Source organism: Asterias amurensis, chromosome 14 (genome assembly GCF_032118995.1).
Source record: "Asterias amurensis chromosome 14, ASM3211899v1".
NCBI lineage: Eukaryota > Metazoa > Echinodermata > Asteroidea > Forcipulatida > Asteriidae > Asterias > Asterias amurensis.
Genome location: NC_092661.1, coordinates 1,245,946 through 1,271,116, shown reverse-complemented (window position 1 = coordinate 1,271,116; position 25,171 = coordinate 1,245,946). Strand labels below are relative to the sequence as shown.

Genomic DNA, 25,171 nt, shown 5'->3' with positions numbered 1-25,171 from the left:
AGAATTAGAAGGTGACAGTTTGTAATAATAATCGTCATTAAAGCAATACATAACAGGTTTTCTTTTAAACTTACATAATTCACAAGGTGTGGAGGAATACGCAATGTAAGAAGAGGTAGCAATTCTCGAATCTTCGTCATTTTCGGAGCCGGCGTTCGCATTGTATTGAATTTGCTCAATATTTCACTCTCTACTTGATCCAGCAACGATGCATCCTGAAAACAAACTGAAAGTTTTAAAAGCTTCTCTGAATTGAAATTATACACTGGATGCATAATGTAGGTTTTCCCGGCCAATTTCAGCAAACATTCATTTAATTTAATTGACACGCATTCAATTTTGTCCAAGCCACATTGGCCAAAGCTAGCTAGCTTCCTTATGTATGAAAATATATTAAGAATACGAGCAGTGAATATACTATTCGAGTCGATACCAAACTTGCTCTTTTCACAGCCAATGCTCAAGCCTCTATGTCATAATAATATGCATTTTAGAAGAAAATTTTCAAATAATGGGTTTACCTTTATCTTTATGATGTATCTATTGGGAACGCCCCGTGTCTTGGCGAGATGGAGTGGGGCTAGTCCGCCGTAAGCTACGGCCAAAAACAGGCACAGAATGAGGAGCTTCATGGTGGTCGGTCGGAGTTTGGAGACTTTCAAATAAAACACTTTAGTTGTATTAAAATCAACTTTAAATTTGTTTCAGAACATCACATAATTTTCTTTTACGACACAATGTTTTGATTAAGAGCACTGGAGAGGTACTGAGATGTTACAAAACATTGTTAGAGACGGCACACTTTGAAGTGAGAAAGTGATAATTATTTCTCACCAAAAACATTATTCTTAGAAAAGTTTAAGGCATAAAATCAAACCTTTCTCAGGCATTATTGAACTTTTTCTTGTATTCATTAAAAAACAATTGCAACTTTATCATTAACTTGACTGTTATTTTTTAGGCATTTTGGGATACACTACATTAGTGAGGATACTTTGACAATTCAAAAGTAAACCCTGCCTTTAACATACCATTTTTAACTTGTAAAGACAAAACTTACCTCTTGTATCTTTGTTGAGATGGGCTAAAAAATGACTGTTTTCAACATTCTTATATACCTCAGGTTATACTGATAAGATTCAATTAATCTGGTTTAGATTGGGACCCCATCCCGAGACAGTACTTTTAATAAATGTTGTATTGTCTTTAAGTAGACTTTGTTCTTCCCAATCATGTGTTATTCATTTTGAACTGATGACGTTGATAATCGCTCATGTTGTTTGTAACCAACAGGTGGAATTTATTCCACGCAAACATTATTTTTGTTAGTCTCGAACGCTAGGTGGCAGCAGACATACATCAAGTGCCTTTTCCCTAAAGGTTACGAGGGAAGCGCTTACAGAAGATACAACAAAAAGCCCAAACTTAAGATGTTTCAATGTATGTCAAAAAAAAACAACAACCGGTAGTCAAGTATTTACCACAGAATTATGTAACCAATGAAGTTATACCTGAAGTATATGCTGCCATACAAAGTCTTCCATTATCGCAACACGAATTACTGAAGAAGATATGATGCATCAAAAATATTGTATCAACAACTGGATCAAAACTAGAGTCCCTCACTCAGAATGATGATGCCACGCCTCCTTTTGATCATGGACTTCCTGCAGGCACAAACAGTTACATCCATTTGGAAGAAAACATCAACTCACCCTATACTTGCAAACTCAGTCTGAAGAAAAAGGGGGCACATGAGTGTAGTTTTGATCTTCAAAAAAAACAAACACAAAAAACACCTTATAAAAAAGGAACTTCATTAATATATAATATATTAATGACCTAAAATTTGGGTAGTATTCATCACGTCAAATTATTACATACAGCTCATTTTTTTCAGTTTTTCCTACACTTTCCTCATTGGGTCCAAATGTTTACCCTCAAACTAACCTCTCTGTAACTTTTCGCACGTAAACAGATGGCTGTGGTAGGCCTTCTTTCATTTCTGTCTGACACTTTTTCTCTCATCCAAATGTATGACTTTGTTGTAAAAACCTGTTTTGTCTCAAAAAACAATAATCTGCGACAACATGATATCTTATCATTTTTCTCTATGGGAATTTTTATTTTTTGTAACAGGTGATTTTTTTACTTTGCCCCAAGCCGATAGTCGAAAACCAACTTTTTGCATGAGCCCATTTTATGGATTCCTGATTACTATACTGCGACCAGCCTTCGCTTTATATGAAAAAAAAAATATGCACTGTTGTGACGTCACACGCACAATTATTTTATGATTGGTAGGTGACTAACAAACGTCAAACGTCGCTTTTCAAAAAAGTGGCGCAACTCAGTCGGGTACAAATTCAGCTTAGGCCTACTCACTGTTCTGCTTTTTTAATAATAAACAAATTATTATTATACATATCATTATTATTGGCTTCTCATCCTCAATGACCACAATTTTAATATCGAACACTACTTCTAAAGAAGAAGAACAAGAAAGTAAAGACCACATAGCGAGGCCTATTGATAATTATTATAATATACGGCCAAATCGGACTGATGAGCGAAGGCCCTAAAGAGCCTATTTTTCAACAAAGAAGCGGATAGAACCCCCATTGTGAAGTCCAAGTGCCGATTGTCCCAATCTATAACTTAATTTAAATCTATGATCTTAATTTATCACTGTTATAATTGCCAATTTCCCTCCCCAAAACAAACATATCGAAGCCTGTTGCCCCAATAATAAAAAGTAGTGGCTGTTTCATGAATAGCAATTTAAAACACGCAACAGTCGTCGGGCATAGGTGTGAATGAAAAATACCCATGATGCTTTGCTTGTTGCCAACGATCTCGACTGAGCAGTTAAAAACACACGGAGTGACGGAAAGCGTGATCAAAACCTCTTTTTTACACTGTTTTGCTGAAGGATTCAAGTAAAATGGAAGAATATCAGACAGCGGAAGAGGTAAAGTATTACACAGGATTGTTTTCAGTTACTTAATTGTTGTTATTTGCGTCAAATTTTAAAAAGTCGACTTGGTCATCGAGCCAGTGACAGACTGTTCGCCATTGAACAAATTGTGCATAAATAGGCCTATGTCACAATTAAAAGGTGGCACATATCACGCCTGTGTCAAAAAAGATGCACAAAATAATCGTTTCCTTTTAATGTGCTCGACTACACAGCACAGAGATAACTTTCCGTATGGCGCCACCACCTTTTCACTCATTTTTACAAAAAGGGATATCTCATTGAGGTAAATTAGATACTTTCGTCTTTACTATAATTTATTTCATATTGATTTGAATGAAAAAGTGGTGGCGCCATACGGAAACTTTTCCCAGCACAGTGAGTTTATAGTTGACAGTGAGTTGATCAACTTTAACACAAAAAACAACAACAGCATGATGAGTTAATATAAAAAAATTAAAAAAATGATCGGAAAGATTTCCGTATCCCTAACTTAGTAAGCATAAGTTGTATTGATTGAATTTATTAAGTTGTAACTAAGCTTTAGAAGCTAAGTTGTATTTATCATGTTTTTTATGTGTTTATTTTAAAATTAAATTATTGTCATGATTTGTTTACATGTATTGTCGGGTACCAAAAGTACACTTTTTTACCTTAAAAGTTCAAACTTAAATTAGATAGATCATAGATAGTAGATGGGATTGAAATGTTGATGTTATGAAGTAAACAAATGTATCTCTTAATTTCAGACTTCGTTCGTGGTTGATGAAGTCAGCAACATCATCAAAGAAGCTGTTGAAGGGACGATAGGAGGCAACGCATACCAACACAACAAAATCAATCAGTGGACATCCAACGTCGTTGAACAATGCCTCAATCAGCTGACCAAACTGGGAAAACCCTTCAAATATATTGGTAAGAACAAGAAAGTTTCTGTAATATTGTGTACACATACATGCAACTTTTCAGTTGGTCTGCTGATTTCCTCTTTTTCTTTTCAAAACAGTGCCATCGAAAACACTGTACAAAGGTTCCTCTTTTTTTTGCAATTAGAAAGCTGCGTTGTCTGTGTACGCAAGTAGGCAAATTTATCGCTCATGTTCAGCTGCTCATGTTGGTGTAGCACTGCCCTTCCTCTCTGGCCAATCCCTACTCACTGACTCAAACATTTTTTCCACTACATTGCTTATGGAATATGAAACGACTTACCTCGTCATTCCCCGAGCTGACTCTCTTTAGATTCTTTCAAGGGACTTTTAGAGAACAACTTGTTTGAATCTTATTTTTGTAACGGTTGCTTTATATAAATCATTTCAGTGTTGTATGTGATGTGTTGCACTGGAGGCTCCTGATCCTACATTAATATGCGCTACACCAATATAAATACAGGCCTTAAACTTTGCTCTTGAAGCGTCACATCAATTTTCCTCTGGTGAGGGCACTTCTATGGGGAAAATGTAAGTTTAAAGAAACACGTTGCCTTGGATCGGACGAGTTGGTCTATAAAAAGCATTTGTTACCGTTTGTTATAAAATGCGTATGGTTAGAAAGATGTAAAAGTAGAATACAATGATCCACACAAATTTGCCTCGAAATTGCGTGGTTTTCCTTTACTTTGAGAACTAACACGGTCGGCCATTTATAGGAGTCAACAATTTGACCATGTTAGTCGACGATGTAAAAGGAAAACCGTGCAATTTTGAGGCATGTTTGTGTGGATCATTGTATTCTACTTTTACAACATCTTTTTAACCATATGCATTTTGTTACAAACGGTTACAAATGCTTTTCAAAGACCGATCCAAGGCAACGTGTTCCTTTAAATAGGAACCTTGCAGAGGGAAACCACAACAAAAGCACAGGCACCATGGGTATGGATGCCATGGCCCATGGGTTAATTCAAGGCCTAAATTGTGGCATACTCTATCTGTTGGCTTAGATATTTCCTCTTCTCTTGTGTTCACAGTCACCTGTGTCATCATGCAGAAGAACGGCGCTGGTCTCCACACAGCGAGCTCCTGTTTCTGGGATAACATGACCGACGGAAGCTGCACCGTCAGATGGGAGAACAAGACAATGTACTGCATCGTCAGCGTCTTCGGCCTAAGCATCTGAGATCATTCGCCAATTTGTAAATAGTCATGATGGGGTCAGAGGTTAAAGTTCAGCGGGGAATGCATAGCTTGAATGCATGTTAATGGGGTCCCTGTAAGCTGATGGGTTTAAAATTCAATTTGCAAAAAATCGCTACAATCTCAACCCAGGGCTGAGGTGTTTTGGCGGCTCATTTTAAAGATAAAATGCAGATTTAAGATTCAAGGGTTTGTGGGTTTCGTCAGACTTCATTTTTTCCCCCGGGGCAAAATATTTGTTTTATTATTATTATTTTTTCATTTTATATCTGTCTTTCTGGGTTTATGAACACATTTTGCGCCTCTCCGTCCGATTGCAAATTTTAAGTTGACATTCATAAAAAGTTTTACTTGCTTTTGTTTTTCCCATTAACCATTGTTAACTTTAAAAGCAAAGACTTGTACAGCAACTGCACTCAGTCATTGTACACATTTTTGTGTTCATTGTGTTTGTGACATTCCATACAAATTTTCATGTCCCATATCAAACACCTATTCCTACTCGACGTATTGCACTGTTGAACGTCGAGTTTGCTGGAAGATTTTCAGTCACCAGGCCCCAGGGGCATGGAGATATTTTGCCTTCGCTTCCCAACCCATAGAGTTTTAGGTCTGGACTTGGGTTTATTTTAAATGTGTGTATAAAGCATGATCGTAATTTGGAATGAATTGAAATGTGTACATGTTTGTAAAAACAGTGATAGTAGTGGACAGCTTGTAGGTGATATAACACAAACACTGGGCTAGCCAAAATACCTCTTTATAACATTGTTACTTGTATTAGAGGGCAGCAAAAAAAAACACAAGTAGAAAAGAGATTTGGGACTTTAGAAAGTACTCTTTATAAGCAGAACCTCTTTACAACGAGTGTTGACTGTAAATGTGTAGATCTTTATTTGTGGTTGCCTTGTAGTGGGTATATGTCAGGTACCCAGTCTTAGCAATGTAAATATACGCACCGACTCTCACAGAAAAAGGGGCCAATCTGTTTTTGCTTCCAGCCACATTTCGAGCATTTTAGTTATGTATATTCCATGTTGATTTAAGTGTTAATCAATGGTTTGAAATATATTTCCTTTTTGAAAAAAAAAAAAAAAAGGAGTAAGTAAGACTGGAATATCGTTTATCAACCAAAATTTAGTCTTGTGTTCAAGATGTTTCTTGTTGCTCCTTATGCATATCGTGCAGCAATCCTATCACTGTGGTTTGGCTTAGATCCAGGTTGAAGTAAACACAGTGACCCCTGTGTGTTGACACCTTTATGACATGTTTGACTTGTGTTTCCGAAACACCTGGACGTCAGAACCTACCTCCATGGTGTAGGGGTGTCAAAATATAGAGCTGTCACCGTTGTGTGTGTGTAGACTCAAATAGAGTTCTATTTATAGTGTAAAGAGTCATGTTAAGATGTCATTCTTTGTTATTATTTTAGTTTGATGACAAGTGTCAATACAATTTCTTGAGGTTAAGTCTGTGATTCACTTTCAGCTGTAACCCTTACCCTACTTAATACTTCTTATAGGCTATCCTTTGTGGCAAGAAAGAATAACTGGATCAAGGGCATTTCTCAAACCTCCGCTTGGGCTCCTTCAACTCCAGGGGTGGATTTCACAAAGAGTTTGGACTAGTCTTACCTCGAGTTTGAACGAGTTACTCGACCTAACTTAGGACTAGACATGCGTTTTTTATAATTCTCTTAGGACTAGTCCAAAGTTAGGACTAGTCCTAAGTCTTTGTGAAATCAACCCCAGTATTTGGAGTGGAGTGACATAGGAGAGGAGAATACTTGGGGATAACTTTTCTGAGGATTAAGGGTTAAAAATGTTTGCTTGTTATTCTTGTGGTATTACTATATAGTCTTCGAAGAAAAAATAATATTTGATTTGATTTTGACGGTTTTCTTTTTATTTATATTTCTTTGCACTGAGAGCAAAATTAAATTGCAATTTTTAATTTAACTCCTATATTCTGTAGACAGTGTGAGATTTTGTTTACCCCCCCCCCCCCCCCCCCGCACACCATGACCTTGCTCCCTCATCAAGCAATGCCTATCATTCATATTTTTTGAAGATAATGTGCATACAAAACAAATTAATTGAAACCATTTCCTTCCACGTAATTTTTTCAAGAGCCACATTAGTTTGACAAGAGAAAATTACTCAGATTACTTAGAATTGTGGCGGGGGGGGGGGGGGGTGAGGGTTGCAAATAGGAGAGGCACCCCCTGGATTGGAGGTAACTACTCCACACCCAGTTTCAGCATGGAGGAAGAAAATAAATTCTATTTTTCTCCATGTGGTTTCAGGAAACTGAGAAGGGGGGGTGGGGGGGGGGGGGTTGGTGGGGGACGGTGTGGGGTTAAAATAATTATTGACCATTATTTGTGAAGGGCGCCACCAATCACCTTGATAATACAGCAGGGTTAAATAATTATTGACCGTTATTTGTGAAGGGCGCCACCAATCGTCTTGATAATACAGCATTTTTCACACACACAAATCGATGAAATAATAATGGCGGACGAAGAGTTCTACTTGCGATACTACGTTGGCCATAAAGGCAAATTCGGCCACGAGTTCCTCGAGTTTGAGTTCAGACCAGATGGTAAGTAACCCAAGAAACACTTAGATAATCAAGGGGGTATATTCATGTAACATTCACGAACTTATACACCATTTATTTCTTCACATAATCACAACGAACTGTTTGGTCCGCACGCAAAATAGACATGTGGACTGGTTCAGTCAGTGTTACCGTTGGTGGCGTTTTGGGATGCACGTAGCTTGCTGCGGTACTACTGTCTGTCCTGCTCTATGGTCCAAGTGTAACAAGACAGTAACAACACAGTAATATATGTACTCCGAAAATTTCCATAAAAATAAATAGAGCAAATACGAATACGATGGACCCCCTCTTGACTTGTCTTCGGCGAAGATAGAGAACTGAATAGTATAGAAACTCGCGTTCAACGCTGTTATATTTTTGCCAAAGCCAAGGCCCAAGATTTATCCTCCAGACATACAGAGAGTGCAGTTGTGCCATAAAAAACACAAAATCTTATTAATATATTAGATATGTTCGCCCAAGTTGTCACTTCCCCGGTAGCTCAGTTTTAAATTGTCATCAACATGAAAAATGAGGAATGCGAATTGGTGTAATCATTGCCATGGTGAAATTTTATGAAAAAGCTCAGAAAGAGCTGGCAATAAGGTTTATCGCAAATAGCAAAATATTTGAAGGTGTTGTTGAAGAACCCACACAGAGATATAGGCCATGCGTGCGCAAGTCGTGCAAGACAACATACACCGCGAATGCCTACCCAAAATTCATTGCGTTTCTGAATCGCGAGAAACCTTACCACTTGATATTGTTGGGGTCATGATGTCACTGATGTGCAAGTGCGAAAGCACTGAAGCAAGTAATCTTATTCTTTGGTCAAGATTCATCACTCACGGAGTCATACTCACAGCACGTGGGAGCCTCAGCGCAAAGCAGAGCGGTGCACGTTGTAGCCAGATATCTCTAGTCGATACAGTCTACTCATTATTTTCGAGAAACAGATATATTTTAACATTTATATTGAGCCTAAGGTGTTTTTCCCCCCCAGGCAAGCTGAGATACGCCAACAATTCAAATTACAAGAATGACGTCATGATCAGAAAAGAGGTGAGTCAGTGAGTTGTAGAAATATGACTCTATTTATTATTAGATTATCCAAGATGGAACAGTAGCAGTTTTTAGTATGAACCAATGACAAACACAAAGTACCAACAAAAAAACATATTGAGGACCTCGCTGCAACAAGTTTGGGTCTAGAATGCCCCCAGTTAAAAAAAAAACTGGGTTAAACAGGGGTCGGAATTAACTTTGAACCGCAGGCTGAGGCCAGTAATGTTACCATTGAGGTAGTAAACCCTGTGGTCTTGTGTTTGTCAGTTCAATAATTGTATCCAGGGCTGTATGCTTCGTTTTTGGAAGGGCAAGGGCACCAAGGCATTTTCTTCTTGGTAAAGGGCACCCTATGATGAAATTGCAAATTTGTACTGGAGCATTTCAAGGGCACCAAGGCAAGGACCAGGGGACACGGCGGCAATCGCCTTCGTTGCCTCCGTGAAGTATCAGGCCTGTGTATCTCACTGCAGGGGTCGAAATTAAGTGTATTTCCATGGTAGTCAGCAGGGCTAGTGACCAATAATTTTTAGTAGCCCTGATTAGATTTTGGTAGCCCGAAAGACACATTATGTCTCGCGTCACGGCTCAAACTTTACAATACACCAATAACATAGTTCTTTATTGTTTGTGATGATGATTTTTGCATTATTTTTCCACTAGCCCGTCGGGCTATCAAACTGGAAAAATGAGTAGAACGACTGTAAATCTGGTAGTCCCGGGCTAGCGGGCTAGTGGCAATTTCGACCCCTGCACTGTGTATTAATTATCTTTGTGAAAACAAAAACAAAAATCGAAAAATATATTTAAAGGGAAGGTACACGTTTGGTAATTACTCAAAACTAATAATCACTTAAAAACTGACTTGGTAACGAGCAATGGAGAGCTGTTGATAGTATAAAACATTGTGGGAAAAAACCTCCCTCTGAAGTTATGTAGTTTTTGAGAAAGAAGTAATTTCTCACTAAAATAATAAAAGACTTAGAAGAGCTAGAAGTCTTTTATTCCTATCTGAAAGCACACAAATTCGTCCAACAAGAGTGTTTTTTCTTCCATCATTTTCTCGCAACTTCGATGACAGATTGAGCCCAAATTTTCACTAGGCTTGTTATTTAATGGATATGATGGGATACAACAAGTGAGAAGACTCGTCTTTGACAATTACCAAACGTGTACCTTCCCTTTAAATTTTCTTTAGAATCAAAGTAGGCTTTATACATGTGATACACATAAGGCAAATGAGTTCTATCTAGGTCTTCTCTTTTATTGTGCTTGTTCAACTCGTTTTAATTCTGGTCTTGTTAAATAAATTTGGGTAAAAAAAAAATATTTTGAGCTACATGTATTTTGCGCTAGCCCGGCCTGGAATAACGTGCAGGCCACATAGTCCATTACCCCCATTGCCCCTGGTTTTGGCCTTGGTGCCATTAAAATAATTCCCATTATCCAATGGAAGTGCCCTTATACAAAATGAAAATGGCCTTGCTCTTTCAAAGTTGAAATTCCAGGTCTGACAAGCCCATTCAGTACTGTGTGGGTTTTTTTCCGCCCAAATTTGAGCCTTAGAGACTCCTTTAACCTAATTCCTTTTTTGTGTGATTCTATACCCCAGGCTTACGTTCACAGAGCCGCCATCGAAGAACTGAAGCGAATCGTCCAGGACAGTGAACTCATGCAAGAAAACGATGAGATATGGCCGGAACCAGACAGGGTTGGAAGACAAGAGCTTGAGATTGTCATGGGCAATGAACATATCTCCTTTACAACCAGCAAGATTGGATCGCTGATTGACGTCAACAGCAGCAAGTGAGTTTATTCAAAAACAGGCTTAAAGGAATGTCAAATTTTTCAAAATTGTTTTGGTCTCCACAAGTAGTTCATCAACATTTTTGTTCTGAACTTGATGTTCTTTTTCAAAATGTCCATAAATTTACATTAAAGGCAGTGGATACTAATGGTAATTGTCAAAGACTAGCCTGCACAGTTGGTGTATCTCAACATATGCATAAAATAACAAACCTGTGAAAATTTGAGCTCAATCGGTCATCGAACTTACGAGATAATAATGAAAGAAAAAAACTCCCTTGTCACACGATGTTGTGTGCGTTTAGATGGTTGATTTCGAGACCTCAAGTTCTAAACTTGAGGTCTTGAAATCAAATTCATTGAAAAGTACTTCTTTCTCGAAAACTACGGCACTTCAGAGGGAGCCGTTTCTCACAATGTTTATACCATCAGCCTCTCCCCATTACTTGTCACCAAGAAAGGTTTTAAGTTAATCATTATTTTGAGTAATTACCAATAGTGTCCACTGCCTTTAAACTTACACGTAGAAAGCTTCTCTTCAAATATTATTTAGGTGCTTTATTTTTTGAGAAATGAGTAAAACAAGTCACAAAATAATGTTCGGGGTCACAATTATACCCCAAACTTTGTGAACAAGAACTTGAATAACCTTAAAGGCACTGGACACTATTGGTAATTGTCAAAGACCACTCTTCTCACTTGGTGTATCTCAACATATGCATAAAATAACAAACCTGTGAAAATTTGAGCTCAATCGATCGTCGGAGTTGCGAGATAAAAATGAAAGAAAAAAACAGCCTTGTCACATGAAGATGTGTGCTTTCAGATGCTTGGTTTCTAGACCTCAAATCCTAAATATGAGGTCTCAAAATCAAATTTGTGGAAAATAACTTTGTTCTCGAAAACTACATTACTTTAGAGGGCGCCGTTTCTCACAATGTTTTATACTATCATCCTCTCCCCATTTATCGAAATCAAACAAGGTTTTATGATAATAATTATTTTGAGTAATTACCAATAGTGTCCACTGCCTTTAATATGCCCTCTGCCACGTCACTCCATTTAATTGTTAATCTTAATTGTATTTTGTTTCTTCTCTTTTCTTCTCTGTCTTCTTGCCTGTCAGGGACGCTGAGGGTCTTCGTATCTTCTACTACCTCGTACAGGATCTTAAGTGTCTCGTCTTCTCACTGATTGGTCTTCATTTTAAGATCAAACCGATCTAGCGCCTCACATCGCATCATGCATTCACACGTCTCGGTTTATTACTTTTTTAAAGTTGAGGTTTTTTTTGTAGTGTTTAGCCATCATCTGTTAAAACAAGTCGCCCTGGAAAACTAATTGAGGAATAACATTCCATTTTGAAGAAATCTGTTATTGTTTTCTTAGAGAGTAGTTTCATATGTTTCTTAACCCTTTGGTGCACAGATTAATTTTAAGAAATGCAAACAAACAAAATGTTCAACTGAATACTGGTCTAACAATAAATTGCCAAAGGTATCCACTTTCTTTAAACCTGATTTTGCCCTCGGTAAAAACTGTGACTTAAAAGCCTGATCAGTCTTTTAAAGCCTTCATGAACAAGTAAGTCAAACCTTGCACTCACAAAAAGGTTCATACCTTTTTTCCCCAATGACTAATCATGTCTGGTTTATTACTAGTCCAATTATACTAACAGAAGCCAAAGCTTGGGCCTTGGATGGTATTCATACTGCACAGGTTATGAACTATTTTTTTATCAATCAGTCAATCGGTTTATTTCCACAGAATCAAATGTAAAATGGTTACAGTTTATAAATTGGTTACATCTGACATTTATCTTATGAAGACACTTGTGTCCTTTTTGTATCTGTAGTTTAACTAAGAATTGTTCATCAGCAAGTCGTTGCTAAATAAAGTTCATGTTTTGAAAAATATTAATTTCTGTGAATTATTGGTGTTAATTGTAGTCAAAATGTGATTTAAATTTGGCCAAAATATCCATTTATGTATACTAAGTCGCTCTCATTCACGCTTTTCATTATTTACTGATTGTAAGTTTCCTTGATTTCCGTGAATAACTCCAGATATCGGCCTTGCGCCTCTGGTAGGATCCTATCATAATAACCTTTGACCTCACATTCCATTCACAAGGATAATTATTAGCCTACATTGCAAATATACAAATAAAATAAAAACATACTAACCTTATGCACATTGTAGCAGGCGATCGAAAGTGGAAGTGCGAGCTAAAAAAACAAAAACAAAAAAACAAACACCTAGGACTTATCAGCGCTATGACCTTCTATGACGTCACTGCATGTTTGTCCAATGAAATCATGTAGACTGTAACACCAACGCCTATGAGACGGGGAACCAGCCTATGAGACGGGGAACCAGTCTATTACAGGAGGGTCTCTAACCATAGACTAATGACCGTGGTACGGCGGAACGATTAGCATATCGTGAAATTACTGTTGCCAAGGTAACATCACAATTTAATGGCCTAAAATTATTAATTGTTCCCTTGGGTAGATTAATTATTCACGGGGAACCAGCCTATGAGACGGGGAACCAGTTTATTACAGGAGGGTCTCTAACCATAGACTAATGACTGTGGTACGGCGGAACGATTAGCATATGGTGAAATTACTCTTGCCAAGGTAACATCACAATATAATGGCCTAAAATTATTAATTGTTCCTTGGGTAGATTAATTATTCATCTTATTGCTTTAGTTCGGAAGATTAATTGTGTATTAGTGCGTTTAAGTCGAGGTAGATATGTTGGTACACCTGCTAACAATTAATTCTGACAGAGTAGGAACATGGATACCATGAGCAGTTTCGTATTCCTCTTGCTTAAGATGTTTCTTGAGGTTTCAGCGTCTTATAGTGTGAGTGGTCTTTATCGAGGGGTCTGGTACCAGCCGGTAGAGCACAACGCCCTATTAGGCCAGTCCTTTACGAATATCCCAGGCATCTCTGCCGTCAGATGTTCTGTTCGGTGTCTCAGCCATCATGGATGTTTCTCTTTCAACTACGATCACATCAATCAAGTCTGTCAGATGAACAACGCCAGTGCTGAGCACGTCTGTGACAACTTTCAAGGAAAGCCGTATTTTTCGTATTACGACGCAACTGCAAAACCAATGACTTGCCAGGTATAGTAAAACAGATGGTTCATTTTAATTGTTTAACCTAAATAATTGGCGTTTGTCACTAATGTATCGTATACAAGTTAAAGGCAGTGGACACTTTTGGTAATTACTCAAAATAATAATAATCACAAAACCTTTCTTTATTACCGGTAATGGGGAGAGGTTTATAGTACAAAACATTGTGAGAAACAGCTCCCTCTGAAAGGAAGTAGTTTTCAAAAAAAGAAGTAATTTTCCACGAATTTGATTTCGATACCTCAAGTTTAGAACTTGAGGTCTCGAAATCAAGCATCAGAAAGCACACAACTTCGTGTGACAAGTGTTTTTTGTTTGTTTCATTATTATCTCGCAACTTCTACAACCGATTGAGCTCAAATTTTAACAGGTTTGTTATCTTTTGCATATGTTGAGATACACCAAGTGAGAAGACTGGTCTTTGACAATTACCAATAGTGTCCACTGTCTTTAAACGAAATGAATGAGAACTGTTATGTACAAAATGTAACATAGTTTATGGGTCATTGCAACATAGTTTACTGTTCAATGCCATTCATCAGTCTGCTTCGTAGGATTTCAAACTTTGCATGATGGGAGAATAATCAGTCTATAAATGGCAGGGGCCTACACTATTAACGGCAGAAGAAGACTAAAATGATGTTTTATTTTGTAATGTCAAATTTTAATAGTAATTTTTGTATTTCTTTCAGATTAATTTCGATTCCAGAAAGGGGAAATGCACCCCATGGAAGACATGCAGTACATCAGGTCAGTCATATATTAAATTGTTTTGATTGTGAGTGATGTGTTCTTTGTAAGAGCGCAATATAAATGCCTTTCTAGTTAAATTATTATTTTACTACAAAATTCAATAGTTGCAGCTCTCCATTAGGCCTACTCATTACCAAGTAAGTTTTTATGCTAACAATTATTTTGAGTTACCAATAGTTTCCACTGCCTTTAATTGTTGACAAATATCTGTTAAAATAATATGGATAGTTTTAGAAACTTCTTCTTCTTTTTCCGCTCAAAAATCCAGAGAAACTCGGTCTTGAAGATGGTTCGATCCCTGACGAAAGCATCACCGCATCAAGCATCAGGACTGAAGGCTTATACGTAGGTACACCGGCTGGTGGCCGTCTCAACAAGGTACCCCCTTATTCAAATATCATAGGAGGATGGCATCCTTATGCTGCGGATACCAACCAGTGGATACAGGTGGATTTAGGCAACCCGACCTACGTCACAGGGGTACTCACACAGGGGCGTAACGGTGGAGCTGCCCAATGGGTGACAAAGTACAAAGTGCAGTTCGAACCGCCCTCACCGGCATGTCTTGTTGACGTGAAAGACAAACTTGGTCAAACTCAGGTATGTGATATAATAGTTTTCATTTAATTTATACGTTTCAAACAAACCCTCTTTACACTGTCAATATTATTGTATTTTATACTCTCCCTCTCCCTAGATATTCAATGGCAACACCGATAGAAACAGCATCGTGGAGAGGCGCTTCTTCAAGCCTGTCTTGGCGGTCAAGATTCGCATCGTGCCCGTTGAGTGGGAGTGGTTCATCGCGCTGCGTTTTGAGCTGCTTGGCTGTAAATAAGTTCCACGCACCTATAAGACGTCACCTTGGCAAAATAATAAGAACCAAGCCGCAATGTCACCTGCTTAAGCAGCAAGTATAACTTAAAAAATAATTTCAAGGGGAGCCGTTTTTCACAATGTATTTTACTATCAACAGCTCCCCATTACTCGTTCACCAAGTAAGGTTTTGTGCTAATAATTACTTTGAGTGTCTACTGCCTTTAATAAGTTGATTATAGTCAGCATGTATGTATGATTATTCCGTTTCTTTCATTAAAGGCAGTGGACACTATTGGTAATTGTCAAAGACTAGCCTTCACAGTTGGTGTATCTCAACATTATGCATAAAATAACTAACCTGTAAAAATTTGAGTTCAATCGGTCGTCGAAGTTGCGAGATAATAATGAAAGAAAAAAAACCTCAAGTTGTAAACTTGAGGTCTCGAAATCAAATTCGTGGAAAATTACTTCTTTCTCGAAAACTACGCCACTTCAGAGGGAGTAGTTTCTCACAATGTTTTTTACCATCAACCTCTCCCAATTACTCGTCACCAAGAAAGGTTTTGTGCTAATAATTATTTTGAGAAATTACCAATAGTGTCCACTGCCTTTAACACTCTCTGACATTGCGGGATGTATTACCTTTGATAAAACAAGCATTTGGCACACTGTCAAATTTTGTCATGAAAAAGATTTTGGAAAATATAAGGGCCCATCGCAAAATATAATCTGCTTATATAATAACCAAAATGCATTTTGTCATGCTAAAAATATATGTGTGTCAAATGTCACGCTTGTGCCATCACAGACATCATTCCTTAAAGGCAGTGGACACTTTTGGTTATTACTCAAAATAAATATCATCATAAAACCTTTCTTGATTACGAGTAAAGGGGAGAGGTTGATAGTATAAAACAATGTGAGAAACTACTCCCTCTGAAGTGACGTAGTTTTCGAGAAAGAAGTAATTTTCATCGAATTTGATTTCGAGACCTCAAGTTTAGAATTTGAGGTCTCGAAATCAAGCATCAGAAAGCACACAACTTAGTGTGACAATTTTTTTTAATTTCTTTCATTATTTTCTCGCAACTTCGACGACTGATTGAGCAAAAATTTTCACAGGTTTGTTATTTTATGCATAATGTTGAGATACACCAACTGTGAAGACTAGTCTTTGACAATTACCATTAGTGTCCACTGCCTTTAAAGTACATTCCGTGATATTTAAACCGATTGCTTTCACTTTCCATATCCGGTTTAATTAGTAATACATACACTTGTTATTTTTATCAGAGGTATACAGCAAAATGTGTTTCCTCGAAGATAGAAAGGGGAAGTTTCTTTTCAAACCATGCCCACAAACCATGTTTTGTTTGATCATCCATGCATGCTTGACACAACAAAACGGTGAACATGGTGCTTGGTCCTTTGTGTGTGTTTTAATTTTTTACCTTGATTTCCTCGGAGATAACAAAAGTGGAATTTCCCTCTCAAATGCTAAAGGACATTTTGAACTCACATTATTGGTTATAATGACATGAGTCTAATTCGTTCCATCATTTATTTCCACGGATTGACATTGTGAAGTTTTGAAACGAAGTACATGAGGAGGGTGAACAGGTAGTCCGCACAGTGAAATCTACGATCAGCTGGACATTGTACTAGAAGACTATATACATGTATAAAGTATTGGTTGATGCTTTGCATGGTGTGGATAAATAGGAAGAAACTATAATTAATAGTAAACTTGCGAATACAACCATGTGTAAATCACTTTTGTGTGAGTGTTGGCTCTAAGAAGAGCCGGTGCTGTATCGACGTTTCGAACAGTATACTCAGCTTGTCTTCAGGAAGACATCAAATACAGTGTAGTTGAGAATCATCGTGAATTAACCAGACTCAGCGACGGACGCCATCGACATGAAGTACATGTTCATTCTGGTGATAGATTTGGTATTTCTCGGCTTGGTTGTAGTTATTGGATTAATTTTAAATTTAATTCTACGGAGGTTCTGCTCAACTGAATGCTGCATTGACTTTGAGAGGAACACACGTCACAATGACGTCATGGAGCTGTCGACAGTCAAGGTCCAGAACGTCACCATAGTGAATAATAATGGGTGATGACGTCATGATTGCCAGGTATGAATATTAATTATAACTTCTATTATACTCGTTGTCGAAAGGTTTGGTTTTGGTATCAAGTGACTTGATTTTCTTTTAAAGTGGTGGACTCATTTTAATTATCATTGGGATATAAATGCTGGTGTGAAAGTTTTAACTTTAAAAATTTGTTTTAAAAACAAAATTATTTTTAAAATGATCATACCATGGAAATTTTATAATTTTTCCAAAAGAATCTTGATGAAACACCAACATACAAAAAACAATACTTTTGGACACTAGATTGCACCCCAATTAATTATATTAAACCCTTGAGTAGTCCTTCAAAAATTCTTTGTTTTGTGCTTCGTTTTTTGTTCTTGATTTGCTGAATCTTCACACAAAAATGATAAAAGAATACTGCTAATAATAATAGGTAATCAAATCTAGTGTTAATATTTCGAACTAGCATTTACTTTTTAATTAATTTTTGTGTTTTGTTCCAGGAGAGCCTAAAGCGAAAGTGAAAGTCAGAAGAGGGCGCCCTATTGGATAATATGAGAGTACTTCAGCGTATCGCAGTCGTATGGTGGCCCTGAAGGGATATCGCATAACGCAAACGTGTGCGCACACGTATGCAATGTCGTGAAACAAATCGCGAATATATGCGCACACGTATGCAATGTCGTGAAACAATTCGCGAATATGTGCGCACACGTTTGCAATGTCGTGAAACAGTTCGCGAATATGTGCGCACACGTATGCAATGTCGTGAAACAAATCGCGATGTGCGCACACATATGCAATTTCGTGAACCAAATCGTGAATATGTGCGCACACGAATGCGATTTGTTTTGCAATGTCGTGAATTTTATTGCATACCATGTTGCATACCATTAGGATGATGTCATTGTTGTGGATAATTTGTTACCGATCTAGGGAGTACTGTGGCGCTACAGCAGGCTCCCTCTGTAAATCATGTGTATTAATACCCAGGAACTTGGCACCAGGCCAAGGAAGACCACCCGCCTCGCTTGCCTCACAACAAAGACTACTGCTGCAATGACTACCGCTTATCTCACTGTTGGAAAGAAACCCCCCCAGATCATTAGACATTTTATTCAAAGGTATGCAACATGGTATGCAATAAAATTCACAACATCGCAAATAATATTCGCAGACGTGTGCGCACATATTCGCGAATTGTTTCACGACATTGCATACGTGTGCGCACATATTCGCGAATTGTTTCACGACATTGCATACGTGTGCGCACATATTTGCGAATTGTTTCACGACATTGCATACGTGTGCGCACATATTCGCAAACTTTTTTTTTTTTTTTTTTTTTGTCCCTTCAGGGCCACCGTACAGTCGTGTAACTCATTGAAAACAGTTCTTCGAAAACGAAAGGAAATTGACTTCCTTTTAAACAGACGAGTTCGTATTTTTATATAAGTTCATAGAAGTTGTGAGATTGTTATAGTCAGTATGCCTGTGAAAGGAGAGCGATTCCAGTGGACTCGGAGCGGTCTTTTTCCGGCACCCGACTGGTGTGGCATGCGATTAATAATGTGGCTATAGGATGAAATACACATGTTTTGTCAAAATGTAACCTTACGAATCCTGTACTATTTTACTTCAATTAGTTTAGAAACAGACCCATTTGGTGTGTACTTACGTGCCGCCCCCAGCCCCACCCCATTTTACAGTTTTAGACAGATGATATGAGACAAGTTCTGGAGCCTCCCCAAGCTTCCCTTTGTGTGTTCTGTTTAAAGGCAGTGGACACTATTGGTAATTGTCAAAGACTAGCCTTCACAGTTGGTGTATCTCAAAATATGCATAAAATAAACCTGTGAAAATTTGAGTTCAATCGGTCATCGAACTTGCGAGATAACAATGAAAGAATAAACACCATTCCCACACGAAGTTGTGTGCGTTTAGATGGTTGATTTCGATACCTCAAGTTCTAAATCTGAGGTCTCGAAATCAAATTCGTGGAAAATTACTTCCTTGTCGAAAACCATGGCACTTCAGAGTGAGCCGTTTCTTACAATGTTTTATACTATCAACAGCTCTCCATTACTCGTCACCAAGAAAGGTTCTATGCTAAAAGTTATTTTGAGTAATTACCAATAGTGTCCACTGCCTTTAATGCATTTATTAAGTTGTTTGTTGCTGTTTTTGTAATCCTTCCATAAAAAAGAGAGTAAAAAATACGCAGTGGCCAAGATAAGACCATGGAAAAACCGTGGAAACATACAAACAAAATCCAAAGGCATGATGCGATCCAGGGGTAGAAAGGGGAAACGCTCTCTTAATTTGGGCAACAAGTCAGGGAAAAACCGGCACAGTATAACGAACACAGACAATATTATGTTACAAAAATTGAAAAAAATGTTTTACCCACAGGGTTAAAAATGGGTATGTTGTTATCTGAATATCCCAGACAAATCACCCCCCCATGCTTACACACATCGGTGTCTGGGTTAAAAAAATCAAAGTTAATATAATAATAATGGTCTTCGACAGTCTACAAAGCTGATAGTGCCTTTAAAGTAGCCATTTGTTTACCTTTTTAATTTTTGCTGACAATGCTTGAATAAATGTTTATGATTAGGGAATAAACCATTAATAAAATCTTGCTTGTTTTGAATTTATTTTGCCGGGATTGTTATACGATTGGCCTATGTAAATCGAATTTAATATGTCAATCGTGTTTCGGGATAAACGCATGTTTATAACAATTACACAAGTTTTCGAGTACTTAGAACACAGATACAAAACGCAAAACAAATTACGTCATGGTGACGTCACAGCAGAATGCGTTAGGCCAACAAATACATCCATACAATATCCCTTTAATTTTCAACAGGCTAATTAATATTCAACCTCCATCATTGCAACATTGATTGCTAAGAAGTCACCGAGATTAAAGATAAACAGATTCCGAGATACACACACGAGACGTGAGGTTTGTTGCTCTGTAGTCTTGGTTCCAAGACCTTCGCATGAATAAATTACAACTACGGAATGTATAATAAGATAGTTACGTGCATATATTGACGTCTTGTGTCAAGACTAGTTTGTCCTTGTAAGGTAACGTAGCATCAGTTGTCTGAAATTTTGATGATTTCTCATAAATCCTTTCCATTGTTCAGAATCTTGGCTAAACACACTTCGATGATTTCTCTACCGAACCGTGGAATAATTAAATGATATATGGTTCTCGCATATCCATGCCACGTTGGCGCATGCGACATCAAGGTTATGGAATCAATACCAAAAACTAGCAAATCGTCCAACAAAGTGAACCAAAAATGTAGGATTAGTTGTTCCTAACACCCACATACCCCTTTGGTGTCAACTTTACAGGGTCTGTTGTAAACTCTTGGGCTCATCTTTAGGCATCAAGACTGAAAAAAAACCACCCAGATTTGTACCATTGAGTAACAACGATTTTAAGGGCCTGGTTATGAAGAATATAATATTTTCCGGTTTAAAGGCAGTGGACACTCATGGTAATTTCACAAAATAATTATTAGCATAAAACCTTTCTTTGTGACAAGTAATGGGGAGAGGTTGATGGTAGAAAACATTGTGAGAAACGGCTCACTCTGAAGTGCCATAGTTTTCGAGAAAGAAGTAATCTTCCACGAATTTGATTTCGAGACCTCAGGTTTAGAACTTGAGGTCTCGAAATCAACCATCTAAATGTACACAACTTCATGTGACAAGTGTGTTTTTTTCTTTCATTATTATCTCGCAAGTTTGATGACCGATTGAGCTCAAATTTTCACAGGTTTGTTATTTTATACATATGTTGAGATACACCAACTGTGAAGGCTAGTCTTTGACAATTACCAATAGTGTCCACTGGCTTTAAGCTTAGGGTCGGGATGATGGCCAACGTTTGACCAAGGATTAGAGTTGTGCAAGCTTGAAAATCAGGCTGAGCTTGATTGGTAGTGTTTTGGTTACAGTTCGATTCGAATAATGTTCAGTCGTTTTTATATTTTACCGGTCAGAACTACTGCATGAAATTCAGGTTTACGTTCTGGGCCTGAATTGTGCAATCATATAATTAAAATAAAAACGGAACAGCTTTTCGTGGTCGTCCAAAGGACAAATATTTTTGCCCATTTACTTTAATTTTGAGTTTTGAAAATTTCCACACGTTATCGATAAGTGTGACGTCAGATGAGTTGTTGTCCTGTTACCACGGCAACGCATTCCCTTGCAGTCTGCTATTCAGGTGTTGTTCGTGTTAAGCAACTAACTACATCAAGCCAGAGTGAGAAAAATGGCCGACTTGAGTGGTTTGATTTTCTTTTTGCTTGAGATATTTCTTGAGGTTTCAGCGTCTTATAGTGTGAGTGGTCTTTACCGAGGGGTTTGGTACCAGCCGGTAGAGCACTACGCCCTGCTAGGCCAGTCCTTCATGAATATCTCAGGCATCTCTGCCGTCAGATGTTCAGTTCGGTGTCTCAGCCATCATGGATGTTTCTCTTTCAACTACGATCACATTAATCAGGTCTGTCAGATGAACAACGCCAGTGCTGAGCATGTCTGTGACAACTTTCAAGGAATGCCGTATTTTTCGTATTACGACGCAACTGCAAAACCAATGACTTGCCAGGTATAGTAAAACAGATGGTTCATTTTAATTGTTTAACCTAAGTAATTGGCGTTTGTCACTAATGTATCGTATACAAGTTAAAGGCAGTGGACACTTTTGGTAATTACTCAAAATAATAATAATCACAAAACCTTTCTTTATTACCGGTAATGGGGAGAGGTTTATAGTATAAAACATTGTGAGAAACAGCTCCCTCTGAAGTGAAGTAGTTTTCAAAAAAAGAAGTAATTTTCCACGAATTTGATTTCGATACCTCAAGTTTAGAACTTGAGGTCTCGAAATCAAGCATCAGAAAGCACACAACTTCGTGTGACAAGTGTTTTTTGTTTGTTTCATTATTATCTCGCAACTTCTACAACCGATTGAGCTCAAATTTTAACAGGTTTGTTATCTTTTGCATATGTTGAGATACACCAAGTGAGAAGACTGGTCTTTGACAATTACCAATAGTGTCCACTGTCTTTAAACGAAATGAATGAGCTGTTATGAAATGAATGAACTGTTATGTACAAAATGTAACATAGTTTATGGGCCATTGCAACATAGTTTACTGTTCAATGCCATTCATCAGTCTGCTTCGTAGGATTTCAAACTTCGCATGGTGGGAGAATAATCAGTCTACAAATGGCAGGGGCCTACACCATTAACGGCAGAAGAAGACTAAATGATGTTTTATTTTGTAATGTCAAATTTTAATAGTAATTTTTGTATTTCTTTCAGATTAATTTCGATTCAAGAAAGGGGAAATGCACCCCATGGAAGACATGCAGTACATCAGGTCAGTCATATATTAAATTGTTTTGATTGTGAGTGATGTGTTCTTTGTAAGAGCGCAATATAAATGCCTTTCTAGTTAAATTATTATTTTACTACAAAATTCAATAGTTGCAGCTCTCCATTAGGCTTACTCATTACCAAGTAAGTTTTTATGCTAACAATTATTTTGAGTTACCAATAGTTTCCACTGCCTTTAATTGTTGACAAATATCTGTTAAAATAATATGGATAGTTTTAGAAACTTCTTCTTTTTCCGCTCAAAAATCCAGAGAAACTCGGTCTTGAAGATGGTTCGATCCCTGACGAAAGCATCACCGCATCAAGCATCAGGACTGAAGGCTTATACATAGGTACACCGGCTGGTGGCCGTCTCAACAAGGTACCCCCTTATTCAAATATCATAGGAGGATGGCATCCTTATGCTGCGGATACCAACCAGTGGATACAGGTGGATTTAGGCAACCCGACTTACGTCACTGGGGTACTCACACAGGGGCGTAACGGTGGAAACGCCCAGTGGGTGACGAAGTACAGGGTGCAGTTCGAACCGCCCTCACCGGCATGTCTTGTTGACGTGAAAGACCAACTTGGTCAAACTCAGGTATGTGATATAACAGTTTTCATTTAATTTATACGTTTCAAACAAACCCTCTTTACACTGTCAATATTATTGTATTTTATACTCTCCCTCTCCCTAGATATTCAATGGCAACACCGATAGAAACAGCATCGTGGAGAGGCGCTTCTTCAAGCCCGTCTTGGCGGTCAAGATTCGCATCGTGCCCGTTGAGTGGAATGAATACATCTGCCTGCGTTTCGAGCTGCTCGGCTGTAAATAAGTTCCACGCACCTATAAGACGTCACCTTGGCAAAATAATAAGAACCAAGCCGCAATGTCACCTGCTTAAGCAGCAAGTATAACTTAAAAAATAATTTCCCCATTACTCGTTTACCAAGTAAGGTTTTGTGCGAAAAATTACTTTGAGTAACTACCAATAGTGTCTACTGCCTTTAATAAGTAGATTATAGTCAGCAAGTATGCATGATTATTCCGTGTCTTTCATTAACACTTTCTGACATTGCGGGATGTATTGACTTTGATAAAAAAAGCATTTGGCACACTGTCAAATTTTGTCATGAAAAAGATTTTGAAAAAAACTATAAGGGCCCATCGCAAAATATAATCTGCTTATAATAACCAAAATGCATTTTGTCATGCTAAGAATGCGTGTCAAATGTCATGCTTGTGTCATCACAGACATCATCCCATTACCTAAAGTACATTCCGTGATATTTAAACCGATTGCTTTCACTTTCCATATCCGGTTTAATTAGTAATATATACACTTGTTATTTTTATCAGAGGTATACAGCAAAATGTATTTCCTCGAAGATAGAAAGGGGAAGTTTCTTTTCAAACCATGCCCACAAACCATGTTTTGTTTGATCATCCATGCATGCTTGACACAACAAAACGGTGAACATGGTGCTTGGTCCTTTGTGTGTGTTTTAATTTTTTACCTTGATTTCCTCGGAGATAACAAAAGTGGAATTTCCCTCTCAAATGCTAAAGGACATTTTGAACTCACATTATTGGTGATAATGACATGATTCTAATTCGTTCCATCATTTATTTCCACGGATTGACATTGTGAAGTTTTGAAACGAAGTACATGCATACTCGTCTTGAGGTGGGTGAACAGGAAGTCCGCACAGTGAAATCTACGGTCAGCTGGACATTGTACTAGAAGACTATAACATGTATTAAGTATTGGTAGATGCTTTGCATGGTGTGGATATAATTATAGGAAGAGACTATAAATAATAGTAAACTTGCGAATACAACCATGTGTAAATCTCTTTTGTGTGAGTGTTGGCTCTGAGAAGAGCCGGTGTTGTATCGACGTTTCGAACAGTATACTCAGCTTGTCTTCAGGAAGACATTAAAAACATTGTAGTTGAGAATCATCGTGAATTAACCAGACTCAGCGACGGACGCCATCGGCATGAAGTACATGTTCATTCTGGTGATAGATTTGGTATTTCTCGGCTTGGTTGTAGTCATTGGGTTAATTTTAAATTTAATTCTACGGAGGTTCTGCTCAACTGAATGCTGCATTGACTTTGAGAGGAACACACGTCATAATGACGTCATGGAGCTGTCGACAGTCAAGGACCAGAACGTCACCATAGTGAATAATAATGGGTGATGACGTCATGATTGCCAGGTATGAATATTAATTATAACTTCTATTTTAATATACTCGTTGTCGAAAGGGTCGATGTTGGTATCACGTGACTTGATTTTCTTACAAAGTGGTGGACTCATTTTAATTATC

General features: G+C 37.8%; 4 protein-coding genes across 4 annotated transcripts; all 4 read left to right on the top strand.

Annotated features, from left to right (window-relative positions):
• The first annotated feature begins 2,848 nt into the window (after positions 1-2,848).
• On the top strand, positions 2,849-7,067 carry LOC139947543 (dynein light chain Tctex-type 1). Its single transcript, XM_071945483.1, has 3 exons — positions 2,849-2,971; positions 3,727-3,892; positions 4,944-7,067. The coding sequence occupies exons 1-3, from the start codon at positions 2,945-2,947 to the stop codon at positions 5,090-5,092; spliced, it is 342 nt and encodes a 113-aa protein (XP_071801584.1). The 5' UTR covers positions 2,849-2,944; the 3' UTR covers positions 5,093-7,067.
• A 515-nt stretch (positions 7,068-7,582) lies between these two features.
• LOC139947542 (protein mago nashi homolog) lies at positions 7,583-12,504 on the top strand. Its single transcript, XM_071945482.1, has 4 exons — positions 7,583-7,713; positions 8,717-8,775; positions 10,391-10,584; positions 11,711-12,504. Exons 1-4 carry the CDS (start codon positions 7,623-7,625, stop codon positions 11,808-11,810), a joined length of 444 nt encoding a protein of 147 aa, XP_071801583.1. The 5' UTR covers positions 7,583-7,622; the 3' UTR covers positions 11,811-12,504.
• Positions 12,505-13,390: 886 nt separating this feature from the next.
• On the top strand, positions 13,391-15,329 carry LOC139947540 (retinoschisin-like). The gene is made up of 4 exons (XM_071945479.1): positions 13,391-13,726; positions 14,431-14,488; positions 14,760-15,091; positions 15,189-15,329. Exons 1-4 carry the CDS (start codon positions 13,391-13,393, stop codon positions 15,327-15,329), a joined length of 867 nt encoding a protein of 288 aa, XP_071801580.1.
• A 6,390-nt stretch (positions 15,330-21,719) lies between these two features.
• LOC139947541 (retinoschisin-like) lies at positions 21,720-23,671 on the top strand. Its single transcript, XM_071945480.1, has 4 exons — positions 21,720-22,055; positions 22,776-22,833; positions 23,102-23,433; positions 23,531-23,671. Exons 1-4 carry the CDS (start codon positions 21,720-21,722, stop codon positions 23,669-23,671), a joined length of 867 nt encoding a protein of 288 aa, XP_071801581.1.
• The last annotated feature ends 1,500 nt before the right edge of the window (positions 23,672-25,171 follow it).

Coding starts and splice junctions, on each gene's coding strand:
- LOC139947543 (XM_071945483.1), top strand. CDS start 2,945: ATGGAAGAATATCAGACAGCGGAAGAG. Junction 2,972..3,726: donor AATATCAGACAGCGGAAGAG/GTAAAGTATTAC, acceptor TCTTAATTTCAG/ACTTCGTTCGTGGTTGATGA. Junction 3,893..4,943: donor AAAACCCTTCAAATATATTG/GTAAGAACAAGA, acceptor TTGTGTTCACAG/TCACCTGTGTCATCATGCAG.
- LOC139947542 (XM_071945482.1), top strand. CDS start 7,623: ATGGCGGACGAAGAGTTCTACTTGCGATACTACGTTGGCCATAAAGGC. Junction 7,714..8,716: donor GTTTGAGTTCAGACCAGATG/GTAAGTAACCCA, acceptor TTTCCCCCCCAG/GCAAGCTGAGATACGCCAAC. Junction 8,776..10,390: donor ACGTCATGATCAGAAAAGAG/GTGAGTCAGTGA, acceptor TCTATACCCCAG/GCTTACGTTCACAGAGCCGC.
- LOC139947540 (XM_071945479.1), top strand. CDS start 13,391: ATGGATACCATGAGCAGTTTCGTATTCCTCTTGCTTAAGATGTTTCTT. Junction 14,489..14,759: donor GAAGACATGCAGTACATCAG/GTCAGTCATATA, acceptor TCAAAAATCCAG/AGAAACTCGGTCTTGAAGAT. Junction 15,092..15,188: donor ACAAACTTGGTCAAACTCAG/GTATGTGATATA, acceptor CCCTCTCCCTAG/ATATTCAATGGCAACACCGA.
- LOC139947541 (XM_071945480.1), top strand. CDS start 21,720: ATGGCCGACTTGAGTGGTTTGATTTTCTTTTTGCTTGAGATATTTCTT. Junction 22,056..22,775: donor CAAAACCAATGACTTGCCAG/GTATAGTAAAAC, acceptor TATTTCTTTCAG/ATTAATTTCGATTCAAGAAA. Junction 23,434..23,530: donor ACCAACTTGGTCAAACTCAG/GTATGTGATATA, acceptor CCCTCTCCCTAG/ATATTCAATGGCAACACCGA.